The sequence below is a fragment of the Chamaea fasciata genome, unplaced genomic scaffold (assembly GCF_029207755.1).
Source record: "Chamaea fasciata isolate MVZ Bird 193981 ecotype frontalis unplaced genomic scaffold, bChaFas1.0.hap1 SCAF_30, whole genome shotgun sequence".
Taxonomy (NCBI): domain Eukaryota; kingdom Metazoa; phylum Chordata; class Aves; order Passeriformes; family Sylviidae; genus Chamaea; species Chamaea fasciata.
The window spans coordinates 4,484,045-4,496,401 of NW_027094115.1; the positions used below are offsets into that span (position 1 = coordinate 4,484,045).

Sequence of the window (12,357 nt, forward strand, 5' to 3'; positions counted from 1 at the left end):
CCCATCATCCTCAGGGTGTCGAATCTGCATCCACCTTGGGGCATCCTGGAGCATCCCATCATCATCATCCTCAGCATCCCATCTGCCTCCACCTCGGAGCATCCTACCGGCCTTGGAGCATCCCATCATCATCCTCAGCATCCCATCATCATCCTCAGCATCCTATTTTTGAGCATCCCGCCCTCCTCGGGCCATCCCACCCCACCCACTTTGGTCACCCCATCCATTTTTGGAGCATCCCAAAGTCCCTCAGCGTCCTGGGAATGCCACCACCCCTCCTGCCACATCCCTGTCCCCCCTCCTTTCCTGCCACCAGCTCCCAGCCCACGGCCCAAGCTGAGACAAAGACCCCCCAAACCCTCTCCACCCCCCCAGGGGTGCAGCTCCGCAGGGCAAGAGGTGTCCCCTCCTCCCTCCCTGCATCCCACAGGGTGAAACCGGCAGCACCGCGGGGAAACTGAGGCACCGTGAGGCTGAGTGACGGTGGAGGGCTGGGACAGGGGGCGGTGCCCGGGGTGAGATCAAGGGGTGGTGGGCACATGCATGTCCGGTGGGCGTCCGGGGTGCAGGCTACAGGCTGAGGTCCACCACCACGTGCCGGTACACCTGCGTGTTGGCCTTGAAGCTGGGCGCCAGCAGCAGCTGCACGTCGGCCGCCGGCACGGCCCGGAAAGCCCGCGGCGCCTGCACCGACAGCTCCTGGAACTTGGCGAACTTCTGCTTCTCCTCTTCCCACAGGTAGACGTGGGTGAAGGAGAAGTCGCTGCCTAGCGCCAGGTACTGCCGCTGCCCCACGGCGAAGGGCTGCATCACCATGGAGCCCCGCGAGGGCAGCGTCTGCACCTCCACGAAGCGCTGCTGCCCTTCCCACCGCACCACCTTGGAGTCGCCGATGTAGCGGCTCAGGCACAGGAACTGGTCCCGCTTGGCCCTGAAGTGTTTGACCATCTGCACGTCCAGCATCCCGCCCACCTCGCCCTGCGGCACGAACTGCTTCTGCGCCCGGCTCCACTGGTAGATGACGGGGGCCTGCGAGCTGCTGGAGATGATCAGCCGGGGTTTGCCATCGTTCTCCACGTACTCCACGTCGGTGTCGCGGTGCCAGGCGTGGAGGGCTTGGTGGGAGTAAAACCCGTTCTGGTTGAGGCGGTAGAGGCTGGTGGAGCCCGCCTTGGAGCTGTCGGCGATGACGAAGTACCAGTCGCCCTCGATCTGGAAGGCCTCGATGTCGTTGGGCTTGCGGATCTTCTGGCTGTCGATGTCCTGGATCTTGATGAATTTGTCCACAGCCGTGTCCCAGCGGTAGATGTAGGAGCCGCCAAAGAGCTGAGCCACCACCACGTAGAGCTGGTCCTGAGCCACGATGGGCTTGCAGTGCACCGCCGAGTGAGCTGAGAGCATGACGCCAAGGTCACACCAGGGCTGTGCCCATCCTAGGTCACCCCAAATAGGGCCCCAGCCCAGGAGGGGACTCCCAGCCCTATTCCTCACCGGGGATGCGGTCGAAGTCGCGGAGTTTGCGCTCCACGTAGTCCCACTTGAGGATGGAGCAGCTGCTGGCGCTCGGCTGCGCCAGGGCCACGTACAGGTCACTGGCGTAGGTAAAGGGCTCGGCCGATACCGCCTGGAAGGGCAGGACCTGGTGCATGACGAAATCTGGAGCAGGGAGAGGGGGCAGTGAGGGTCTGAACACCCAAAGTGAGGGGACGTGGGACAGGTGGTGGTGGTGCCTCACCTGTGGTGATGCACTGGAAGTCACCGAGCGCCAGGTCCCGGATCCGCTGTCCCTCGAACTGCCCGGGGCTGCTGCAGAAGACGGCGGGGACCGTGGTGTTGGTGTTCTCCAGCCACTCCACCAGCCACTTGATCTTGCAGTCACAGGCCAGCGTGTTGCCACGGAGGTCCCTGACAGGGGTGGCACCGGGTCACCCCCAGCACCCACCTGGATGTCACCCCCTCCCCATCTCAGTGTCCTGGGGGTCCCTGCCAGGGATGGCACCAGGTCACTCCCAGCACACAGCACCCTGCCCAAGTCCCCACCCCCAGGATGTCACCCTCTCCCCAGCCCGGTGTCCCCGGTGTCCCCGGTGTCCCCGGTGCTGTGGCAGCCTCACAGGTCACTCAGGATGTCCAGCGGTTTGAAGAGGTCCCGTGGCAGCGTCTGCAGGTTGTTGTTGGCCAAGGACCTGGGGGACAAGAAGGGTTGTGGAAGTGACATGTCCCCAACAGCGATGAAGGGACAGGGCCACCCCCGCAGTGTCCCCCAGGTGCTCACAGGTGTGTCAGGGACTTGAGCCCGCGGAAAGTGCCCTTGGAAAGTGCCTGGATGTCGTTGTTCTCAATGAACCTGGAATGGGAGCAGACAGTGACGGGGCCATCCCGAGGATCCCCCCTGTGCCCTCCCTGTGCCTGTGTCCCCGTGTCACACACAGGTATTGCAGGTGCGAGAGCCCGGCAAAGGCGTTGTCCCCGATCAGCGTGAACTTGTTGGAGTTGAGGAGTCTGCGAAGAGAGAGGCGGAGAGGCGTCAGCGCCGGGCCGGGCAGGGTGGGCACCGAGGGGAGCTCCGGCCGGGCGCACGGGACACCTACAGGAACTGCAGGGAGGGGATGTGGGCGAAAGCCGCCTCCCGGATCTCCGTGAAGGCTGCATTCACCATGGTCCTGCGGGAGAGACGGAGCTTCAGCCGAGGGCCCAGCAGCGGCTCTGTGTCACCTGCTGCCTGCCCGTGCAGCCCACGAGAGGCGCTGGGATGTGGCACAGGGGCCCCAGCAGCCACCCTGCCCGGAGTGGGGACACGGAGGGGACACGAGGTGCAGGGGGTTGGCAGCCACCCCGGGCTGCCCACGCCCTGCGGCAGCTCCTGGCCCGGGGCCATGTGCACACACACGTGTGTAAACACGCGCGGACGGGTGTGTAAGCACACGCACACAGGTGTAAACACCCGCATCTGCCACACAGCCCCGTGCCAGGCTCCGGGGGACAGCCGTGTCCCCGGGGACCCTCCATCAGGATCCCCCCTCGAGTCGTGCCCCCCACCTTGGGGTTACGGTCCCCAAGGTCACAGCCATGTCTCCTGGGGGTTCTGGTCGCCAAGGTCGCGGCGGGGACAGGCGGCAGCGCTGCTCTGCCTGGCACTGATGGATGGCTGCGTGTGCCAGCACCGCAGGACACAGGGACAGGTCCCCGGCTGTCCCCAGCCTCCTCCTTCCCCCAGAGCCCCCCACAGTGACCGTACCCCGCGTTTGCCCCCCGATGCAGCACAGCAGGGGTGCCCCTGCCCCTCTGCCAGCCCTGCGCTCCTGGGCTGTGACGCTGTCTCCATCCCTGTCCCCTCCCCGGCTACTCACAGCGAGATGACCTCGGGGGGCAGGTTCTTGGGCACGGCCTTGGAGTCGACGCAAAAAGCCGTGTCCCGGGTGCAGGAGCAGGTCGGGGGGCAAGGGGGAGGCCGGGGGGGCCGCCGCCCCTCCGCCGGCGGCCAGAGCCAGGCCACGGCGAGGAGGAGGAGGAGGAGGAGGCGAGCGGGGAGCTGGTCCCTCAGCATCCTCCTCCCTCGCCGCAGCTCCATCACGCCCTGGCCTTATCCCTGTTCGATCCCGGCAGCTGCTCCCAACGCCGCTGTGCCCGGGAGCTGCGGAAAAGCCTTTTTTTTTTTTTTCCCCCTCTCTTTTTCTTTTATTTTTTTTTGTTTCCCCGGGGATCTCAGTGTGAAGGAGAAGCGGCGGAGGCTGCGGGCGCCTGACCCGCGGCTCTGCAGCACACCATGCCCGGCGCTGCGGGAGGGAGGGATGGAAGGAGGGAAGGAAGGAGGGAGGGAGGGAGGGAGGGATGCGGCTGAGTGACAGCGCCAGCATCGCGGTGCACGCGTGTCCGTGCGCGCGTGTCCCCGGCAGCCAGCAAACCCGGGGCTGCACGCCGGGCTGGCGGCCACCCCGGTGCTTTTGGGGCGCTCAGAACTGGGGGACAGGACACGGGGGCGACCACCCCCCCCCCCCCCGCAGTGACTCCCCCGCCTCGCTGCAGCGCTGCCCCCGCCGGCTCCCTGCCCGCGCAGCCCCCCGGGCACCCACCCGCGCCAGCCCGGCCACCCACCCGCGCCAGCCCGGCCACCCACCCGCGCCAGCCCGGCCACCCGTCCGTCCCAGGCACCCAAATCTCCCATGCCAGGCGTCCATCTGCGCCGTCCCTGGCACGGGGCCCGCGGGAACAATGAGTCCAGCCAGCTCCTTCCCCGCCCCGGGGGGGGCACACACAGCTGCCCGTGCAGAAGCAGGGGTGCAGCCCCCCCCAACTCCCGGGGACGTGCTGGGGCCCCTCCTGCCACAGCCCCGGCTGGGTGTGGAGGGTGGGCACTGCCCGCTGTTTGCCTTGGCAGGGAAATGCCAGCGAAGGGCCCTCGGAGGTTTTTTGTCCCCTCCCTGGCTCTTCTCTGCACTCAGCAAACAGCACAAGCGGCACCTCGGCAGCTGGAGTGGCCCCAGCCTTCCCCGGATCTTATAAATCCCCCCGGGACGGGGCTGGCAAAGGGACAGGAGCGCACGGAGAGATGGACGACAGCTCCAAAGAGGCGCTGATGGAGGAGGCACCTCCGGTAAGGAGCGCCCGCCGCCCGCCCTGGGCGTGGGGCTGAGCCCCCGCTGCCACCCGCCGGCGCTGGCGGCTCAGCCGGGTGTCCCCCCGTGTCCCCAACAGAGGTACACGGAGTCCCCGCCGCGCCTGCCCTGCGTCCCCCACGAGCTCAAGGGCCTCCTGCTGCTGGTGGCGCTGGTGGTGGTGGCCCTCGTGGTGGTCAACGTCACCTTCCTCCTGCTGGGGCTGCACCTCAGCGAGTCCCACGCCGAGACGGTGAGGGCAGGACCAGCGCCGCGGTGCCACCGGCTCCGGGAGGGGGCTCGGGGTGGCACCGCAGCTTTGTGGGCGCGGAGCTCAGCCCCCGCAGAGCTCCCTGACCCCTCTCTGCCCCCGGCAGGTGTTGAGGATGACCATCCACGGGCTGGACGGCCAGGGGACGCCCCAGCAGCTCGCCATGAGCAAGAAGGAAAGGACCGGGACGTTCGCGGTGCGGGATGGGCTCAACGCCTCGGCCACGGTGGTGTACGACTACAGCGAGGTGCGTGGGGACCCGGGGACGGGCGCGACAGGGACAGGAGGGCGCTGAGCTGAGCCGGCTCTGTCTGCAAACAGCTGCTGGTCGGCTACAGGTCCTGGCGTCAGCGCGCCTGCTACATCACCCGAGTGGACAAGGACAACTTCCCGGGGCTGGACGCTGTCACCGAGACCTTCCAGCGCCGGCAGGTGAGCGGGGACCACCCCGCGGGGATGGCGGTGGAGCCGCGCTGGGCTCGGCGCAGCCCGAGCCCTGAGTCCCGGGAAATGTGGGGCTGGGGGTTTGTCCCCTCTGGAGGGGACACTGCCGAGGGTGGCAGCCGCTACCCCGCTCTCTGTCCTGCAGGATGAGGACGTTGGAGACAAGGCCGTGCCCCTGGCTGACCGCTCCGTGCTGGGCACCACCATCAACATCCTCTGCAGCGCCGTCCCCGTGTTCTGGGCGTAGGAGCAGCGCCCAGAGGGACGGGACAGCGAGACGGGGATGTCACTGTCGCCACACGCTGCCTGCCAGGCGGGATAACCGGGAATCTCTCCTCCTCCTCCCCGTCCCCATCCCGGGGGCAGCCACCCCGCCACGGGGGTGCTCCATCCTCTGTCGCTTGGCACCGCGGCTTTCCCATGCACTGCTCTCGCCGTGAAAAAAAAAAAAAAAAAAGAAAAGAAAAAAAAGCGGGATTTTCTTTGGGATTTGCTTCTGTCTACAAAGTAAAGCCTGTGCCCCCGCCTCCAAGTGCTGCTCTTGCCCTTCCTGGGTGCCAGGGACAGGGACACAGTGTCCCAGCAGTGTGTCCTGGTGGGGTTCAGGGAGGGGAGGGGAATCCCTCATGTTGGGGTGAGAGGAACTCGGGGGGGATCAAACACGGGGGGCAGCAGCACAACTGCACACGATGCTCCCATTGTCCCCATCAGTGCCCTCCCAGTGTCCCCATCGGTGCCCTCCCAGTGTCCCCACCCGTGTCCCCCCACTGTCCCCGTCTGTGCCCCTCCCAGTTTGGAGGATGCAGGGTGAGGTGGAAGGAGCAGCCTCTGCCCTTCCAGACCCTCAGATAACACTCCCAACCCCGTCCCCTCCTCGTGCAGCTGGGACAGAGGGACTGTGCCACGTCCCCAGTGGGAACCAAGCTCACAGACACCACGATCCACTTCCTCCAGCTCCCCCCCATCCCATCCTCTCCCTTTTCCCATCCATTCCAGCCCCTCTTGCCCCACAAGAGCTGGGAGCAACCTTCCAAGTGCTGCACTGAAAAGCAGGGAAGCAGCGTGGCCGGGAGGGGAAAAAGAGAACCCTGGAAGTTGGTTTGATCTTTCCAGAGCTGCAGACTCAGCGTTGTCCCCAAAAATCACTACCATGGGCATAGAGGGGGCTGTCACAGCTCCAGGGGGTGACACTTTGCTGGGAGCTGGAGGGACATTCCACATTTCCGTGAGCTGACTCAGAGCTGCTTCCCAAAAACCCTGACTGCGATAAGGAGCTGGGTCAAGAGGGTGCCAAGGGCCAGGACGGGTGATAAGGACTCCCACGGTGACTGAGAACAAACAGCCAGGAGACCCTCAAGGGACTCTTGTGGCCCTTGACACCCTGGGAAAAGAGGCAGCGTTCACCCCCCAGTGCCTGGCTGTGGGTGCTGGGGGTCCCAGGGGTGGCTGGAGGGGTCCCAGTTGCAGGAGGGGCTCGTGGATAGGCAAAACCAAGGCCCAGCAGTGTCCCCATGCCACCTGAGGGGGGCAAGCCAGAGCTGGGATGCTTTCACCCCAAAAAAATCCACGCTGCGGGCACCTCTGCCAGCCCCAAAAGCCTCGGGACCAAGAATGAGTGTCTCTGACACTTGCCCAGGCCACGGTGACCCCATTCCCACCCCATCCCTGCGGATTACAGGAAATTTTCAATGTCCTGTTTGTTCCTTGCCACATCGAGCAGCTCCAGGTGCCCGAGCTGGCGAAGGGACACCAGCCAGCTCTCGCCTGGGCTGCGGCCACGGCCGGATGCTCCACCCTGGAGGGTTTGCTTTGGCCCAGCCACCTTGCTCCTGGGCAGCAGAGAAGTCCCCGTGCCTGGGGACAAGAGTCCTTGACCCAGTGCCCCCGGAGCCTCTCGAGCAGCAGGTTCCCAGGGGGATCCAGCTGGGAGTGGGCACTCAGCAAACACCAGAGGAGGGGGTCACATGCCAGGGCCTGGCTGTGCCCCGGAGCCACCAAACCCTTCAGAGGGGCCACTCCAGTCCCCACCCCAGCGCCCCAGTATAAAGCTCCCAGTCCCGGTGGCCAGGCTGGGCCGGGAATGGGAGGAAGAGGAGGAAGAGGTGGCAGCAGCCATGGACAGCAGCATGAAGCAGGTGGTGCTTGAAGAGGAGGTGAGTCCCTGCAGGGTGGCACTGCCACACCAGGGTGTCCCTGCAGCCAGCTCGGCTCGGGGCTTTGCCCAGTTTATCCCAGCCAGGCACCAGTGCCCAGGATGGGGGTTTGGACCATGGGGTGCTGCATTCCCAGTGCCCAGGGGGCAGCGGGATGCTGGGGGGCAGCAGGATGAGCCCTCAGCCCCCCCCCCCAACCTCCTGCAGCTCCCACCTCCACCCCCCTGATCTCATCTCCCCCCACTTTCCCTCACCCCCAGGACTCGGGGAACGGCTGCTGCTGCCCAGGCTGCTGCGTGCCCTGCGTCAAATGCTGCGCCAGATGCAGCATGTGCTGCGCCAAGTGCTGCACCAAATGCGGCTGGTGCTGCGCCAAATGCTGCTGCCTGCCCAAGTGCTGCAGGTGTCCCAAGTGTCCCAAGTGCCCTAAGTGCCCCAAGTGCCCCGGCTGCGCCGGCTGCTCCGGCTGCCTCAAGAAGTCCCTGTGCTGCCTCCCTCGGCTGCTCTGCTACCTGCCCCGCAAGCTCCTGAGCTGCGGCCGCCTCCGCTGCCTGCTCATCGTGGTGGTCGTGGTGGTGCTGCTGGTGCTCCTCATCGCCGCCGCCCTGCTGATGCGGCTGAGCATCGAGCGGAGCCGCGCCGACACCGTGAGTGGGGACCGCCCCCGGTGCCATCAGTGGGGACCATTCCCAGGGCCACCAGTGGGGACACCCCCAGTACCATCAGTGGGGACCCCCCGATGCCCAGGGGAAGGGGTTTTGCAGCCCCTGAGACCCCCCCCTCGCCCCCCTCCAGGTCCTGCGGAGCGGTTTGTGGGCTGGAGCGGCCTGGGAAGAGGACGCAGCCACTTTCTACCTGGACACTGGGGACGGAAACGCGGCCACCGTCATCTATGACTACAAGAATGTGAGTGGGGGGCTTTGTGGGGCACGGGGAGGGGGAGATGGGATGGAGCTGAGCCGGGTTTGGCTTCCAACAGCTGCTGGTGAGCTACAGACCCCAACTGCAGCGCGCCTGCTACGTGACTCGCGTGGACAAGGACAACATCCCGGGGCTGGACACCGTGGTGGAGACCTTCCACCACCGGCAGGTGAGGACCTGACTGGGCCAGGGTGGGCTGGGGGAGCTCAGTGCAGCCCCCCGCCATGAGGAATGATGAAGATGATGCTGAAGAACGTCCCTTGTCCCCCTCTGTCCAGGCTGAGGACAAGATCTCCGTGCCCCTGGCTGACCGCTCCCTGCTGGGCACCACGGCGAGCATCCTCTGCAGCCTCCTCCCGGTTTACTGGGCTTAGAGCTCGCGGGGTGGGCGGGGGGGCTGCGGGACCCCCGCCCTCCCTCTGGCACCCTGACAGCGCCAGCTTTGCCTTGCAGCGTCCCCGACAGACAGAACCCCGCCGGGAGCATCGGGGGCTCCTCCGTGGCCGCCCCTGCCCCACGCACTCAAATTTTGGGGTGCAGGGGGGTGAGGAGGGGTCAAGGGGTCGGCGCTGGAGGGGCTTGGGGGGGGCTGCAGGCGTGGGGCCGGGGGTGGGGTGAGGGGTGTCTGCGCTGCGCCGGGGGGACAGCTGGTTTGTCACTTAGAGTCTTCTCAGCTTCGCCAAACCCAAGTGCAAAAATGAGCTTAAAAAAACATGACATTTAAAAGAAAACACAATTCCCCGTTCCAGTTCTTCGCTCCCGGCTCCCGCCAGCTCCCGCCTTCCCCCCCACCTTCAAAAATGCCTCGAGGGGCTCCAAGCTCGAATTTTGGGGGAATTTCTGCCTCAGGCACAGCCTGGGGGCTCACGGGACGGGCCCCCCTCCTGAGCCTGGCTGCCTGACCTGAGCTGCCCCGTCCTGCTGCCAGAGCCAGGCTGGCCTGAAAAATGGGTCTGTCCTCTGCCAGGCCAGAATAAAGGAGAAGGGCAGGAATCAGGTCTGGGAGCTATTCCTGGAGACAGCCTGTGCCGAAAGCAGCCACGGCCACCAGACGCTGCCCGAGGACAGGGATCATTAGAGCTGGGATGATTTAGGACAGGGATGCTGGGGCTGTTGGGATCAGGAGTTATCAGGATCAGGCATTAAAAGAATCGGGAATTATTAAGATTTTTGGGATGAAGGAGCTGGTGTTGAGATCAGGCATTATTAAGCTCAGGTGTTGTTAGGACCAGAATGCTGGTACTCCTAAGATCAGGAATTATTAGGATCTGGATGTTGATGTTATTAGGATCAGGTGTTGTTAGGACTGGGATATCGGTGTTATTGGGAGCAGGTGCTATTGGGATCAGTCATTATTAGGGCTGAGATGCTGGTAACATAAGGACCAGGATTTCATTAGGATCAGGCTTTATGTGGGTGGGATTCTGGCAGGAGTTTTTGAGACCAGGACATTGCCCTGGGGCTGAGAGGAGGAAGAAGGAGCAGCCCACCCAATCCTCCTGGGAAGGGGAGCCCACCAGCCCCCCACTGCCCCCACACCTGGATCCGGCCCCGTTCCCACTCCTGGCGCCAGGGAAGCTGCTCCTGCCGGGAAAGCACAGCTGCAGCTGGCCGGGATGTGGGGCATCCATCCAGGACCTCCTGCAGCTCCGGGGTGTCCACTCCCAAACCCTCCCTGACCCCCAGACCCCCTCAGCCTCCCCCCCAAGGCTGGAGCAGATGGAGGAGATGACAGAAAGTTGGCAGGACCCCCAGACCCTTGTGCAATAATTCCAGATTATCCTGATTTCCGGAGGTTTGCGGCACAGCGGGGACCTCGGGGGGTCCTGGCAGGGGAAATCCCCCCAGTAGGTGCTGGGAGTGGGGGATCCCACCCCTGGGAAGAGGAGGTGCCACCCTCCAGCCCCCCTGGGTTGTGTCACTGTGGCCACAGGGGACAATCCAGTGCCAGTCACTCACTGCACAGGCGTCCCCGAGGGGGTCCCTGCTCCTGGTTCCATGGGGATAAACCATGGGAACACCCCGGGCTGCTCTTTGCTGTGGGGATTTTGGGGATGGAAGCCACGGAGAGCTGAGGATGGGACCCAGGAATGCTCCTGGCCGCTCCCTGTGTCCCCCACCCTCAGGGCTGCGCCGGTGCCAGGCCTTGGCATCGCCCACCTGCCATTCTAGGGCGCCAAGGAAGCCCTGCAGGGTGGGCAGGCTGAGGTAGGAGCGCTGGAATCCGTGTGCCCGTGCCAGGTGACATCCACCCGGGGCTCCTGGGATGAGCAATCCCCATCCGGATGCTCAGCTCCTCTTCCAGGTGGAGGGTCCAGGTTGGAGCACTGGTGGCCGGTGACCTCCAGGGCCACCAGCACGGCTGTGAGGGAGCCGGGTGGGTCCCAGGAGCCGAGCTCGGCGTGGGAAAGGCGGGCTGGGAAAAGCCTCCTCGGAGAGCCTGGGCTCCCCGGAGCGCTCCGTGAGAAAGGGGCGATCTCAGGGTGGAAACCAACGGCTGGATCCTGACATCATGGATTTACATCATCCAGGGACTCGGCCCGCAAACATCCTCCCCAGCCCGAGCACGGGATGAAAACAAAAAGTATTCCAAAGCCTGGCTTGTTTGTTTTCCTGGGAGACCGGCTCCCGAGGTTGGGGTTGGATCAGGCAGTTGCTCCCCAAAATTCCCATCCCTGGGATGTGCTGTGTGACGTGAGGGCTGGGGCCAGAGCGGGGACACACAGCCAGCCCGGTTTTCTGGGGTTTATTTATCTGCTTTGAGGAGGGAAGTTTTGCTGGATGTGGGTTTTGCAATAAGGGAGAACGAGGAAAACATCCTGGGATGGTTCTGATGGGGGAGGAAAACCGCGGCAGAGATAAGGGGTGAAGGAGGCTCTGCCATTCCTGGTGGGAATTATCCAGAGCCAGGCCCTGGGTGCAGGGGTTCCCTAAAATGAAGGCAAAGAGGATTTGGGGGCTTGGTGGGAACAGAGCAGAGCCTGGATGCCAGTGTCACCCAGTGTGTCCCCGTGGAGGTCATTGGACACAAGGAACACTTAAAATCTTTAAAAATGACGTTAATGCAAGTTCTGGGAGTGCTGTGAGAGGATAGGGATGGGTTTGTATGGAATGAGCCGGATCCTCTCAGCCCTCATTCCTACTGCAGCATTCCCAGGCTGGAATGTCCCAGGAAGGGACACTCTGGGACACTGGGGAATGTCCCCAGGCAAGGGGACAGGGTTATGTCTCCATGTCTTGGCATCCAGACACCCTCAGATCGCCCTGGGAGTCTCACCCTGCTCCCCAAGTGCTCCCTGGGGGGGGCTGACCCAGCTCCTGGGGTGCTCATCCTGATCTCTGAAGTGCTCATCCCACTTTTGGGGTGCTTGGCCACCCTTCCTGGGGTGCTCATCCAGCTTTTGGGGTGCTCATCCTGCTCCTGGGCTCCTCGCCCACCATTCCCAGGCTGCTTTCCCAGTTCCTGGGGTGCTCGTTCAGCCCTTGGGGGGCTGGCCAGGATGTGTGGTGCAGGATAAGGGGCAAAGGACCAGGGATGTAGGATTGGGAATCCAGGACCAGGAGATGTGGGGCTGGAAAACGTGGGGGAATGCAGGGTGGGAAATTTGGGTTGTCAGATCAGGACATGGGGTGCGGGATTGGTGCTGGGGGACACGGGATGGCACAGAAGGGGACAGATTTTGTGTCCTGGGAATATCGGGGGGCCAGGATCGATCCAGGGAATGCGGGGGGGGCTGGATCCGTACCAGGGAATACGAGACGGGACCGAGGGGTGGCACGAACGGGGCCGGGAGTCACCGGATGGGAGCGGGGGAGGAACGAGGACCGGACTGGGAACACCGGCCGGGACCGGAGTGGGGGCAGGAGAATTATCGGGGGACGCGGCGGGTGAGGGATCGGTTCTGGAGGGGGGGACGAGGGGTGGGATTGGGACCGGGGAAAACGGAAAAGGACCGGGGGAGACCAGGATCAG

The 12,357-nt window shown here is 64.5% G+C and overlaps 3 protein-coding genes across 3 annotated transcripts; 2 read left to right on the plus strand and 1 right to left on the minus strand.

Moving 5' to 3' along the window:
* Positions 1-483: 483 nt before the first annotated feature.
* On the minus strand, positions 484-3,972 carry LOC136302632 (leucine-rich repeat LGI family member 3-like). The gene is made up of 8 exons (XM_066206092.1): positions 3,351-3,972; positions 2,592-2,663; positions 2,431-2,502; positions 2,276-2,347; positions 2,115-2,186; positions 1,736-1,905; positions 1,492-1,656; positions 484-1,391 (listed from the first exon to the last, which is right to left on the minus strand). Exons 1-8 carry the CDS (start codon positions 3,569-3,571, stop codon positions 571-573), a joined length of 1,665 nt encoding a protein of 554 aa, XP_066062189.1. The 5' UTR covers positions 3,572-3,972; the 3' UTR covers positions 484-570.
* Positions 3,973-4,337: 365 nt separating this feature from the next.
* On the plus strand, positions 4,338-5,833 carry LOC136302635 (surfactant protein C-like). Its single transcript, XM_066206097.1, has 5 exons — positions 4,338-4,594; positions 4,696-4,848; positions 4,973-5,113; positions 5,188-5,298; positions 5,456-5,833. Exons 1-5 carry the CDS (start codon positions 4,550-4,552, stop codon positions 5,555-5,557), a joined length of 552 nt encoding a protein of 183 aa, XP_066062194.1. The 5' UTR covers positions 4,338-4,549; the 3' UTR covers positions 5,558-5,833.
* Positions 5,834-7,363: 1,530 nt separating this feature from the next.
* LOC136302634 (surfactant protein C-like) lies at positions 7,364-8,954 on the plus strand. Its single transcript, XM_066206096.1, has 5 exons — positions 7,364-7,463; positions 7,724-8,110; positions 8,259-8,369; positions 8,443-8,553; positions 8,663-8,954. Exons 1-5 carry the CDS (start codon positions 7,425-7,427, stop codon positions 8,756-8,758), a joined length of 744 nt encoding a protein of 247 aa, XP_066062193.1. The 5' UTR covers positions 7,364-7,424; the 3' UTR covers positions 8,759-8,954.
* The last annotated feature ends 3,403 nt before the right edge of the window (positions 8,955-12,357 follow it).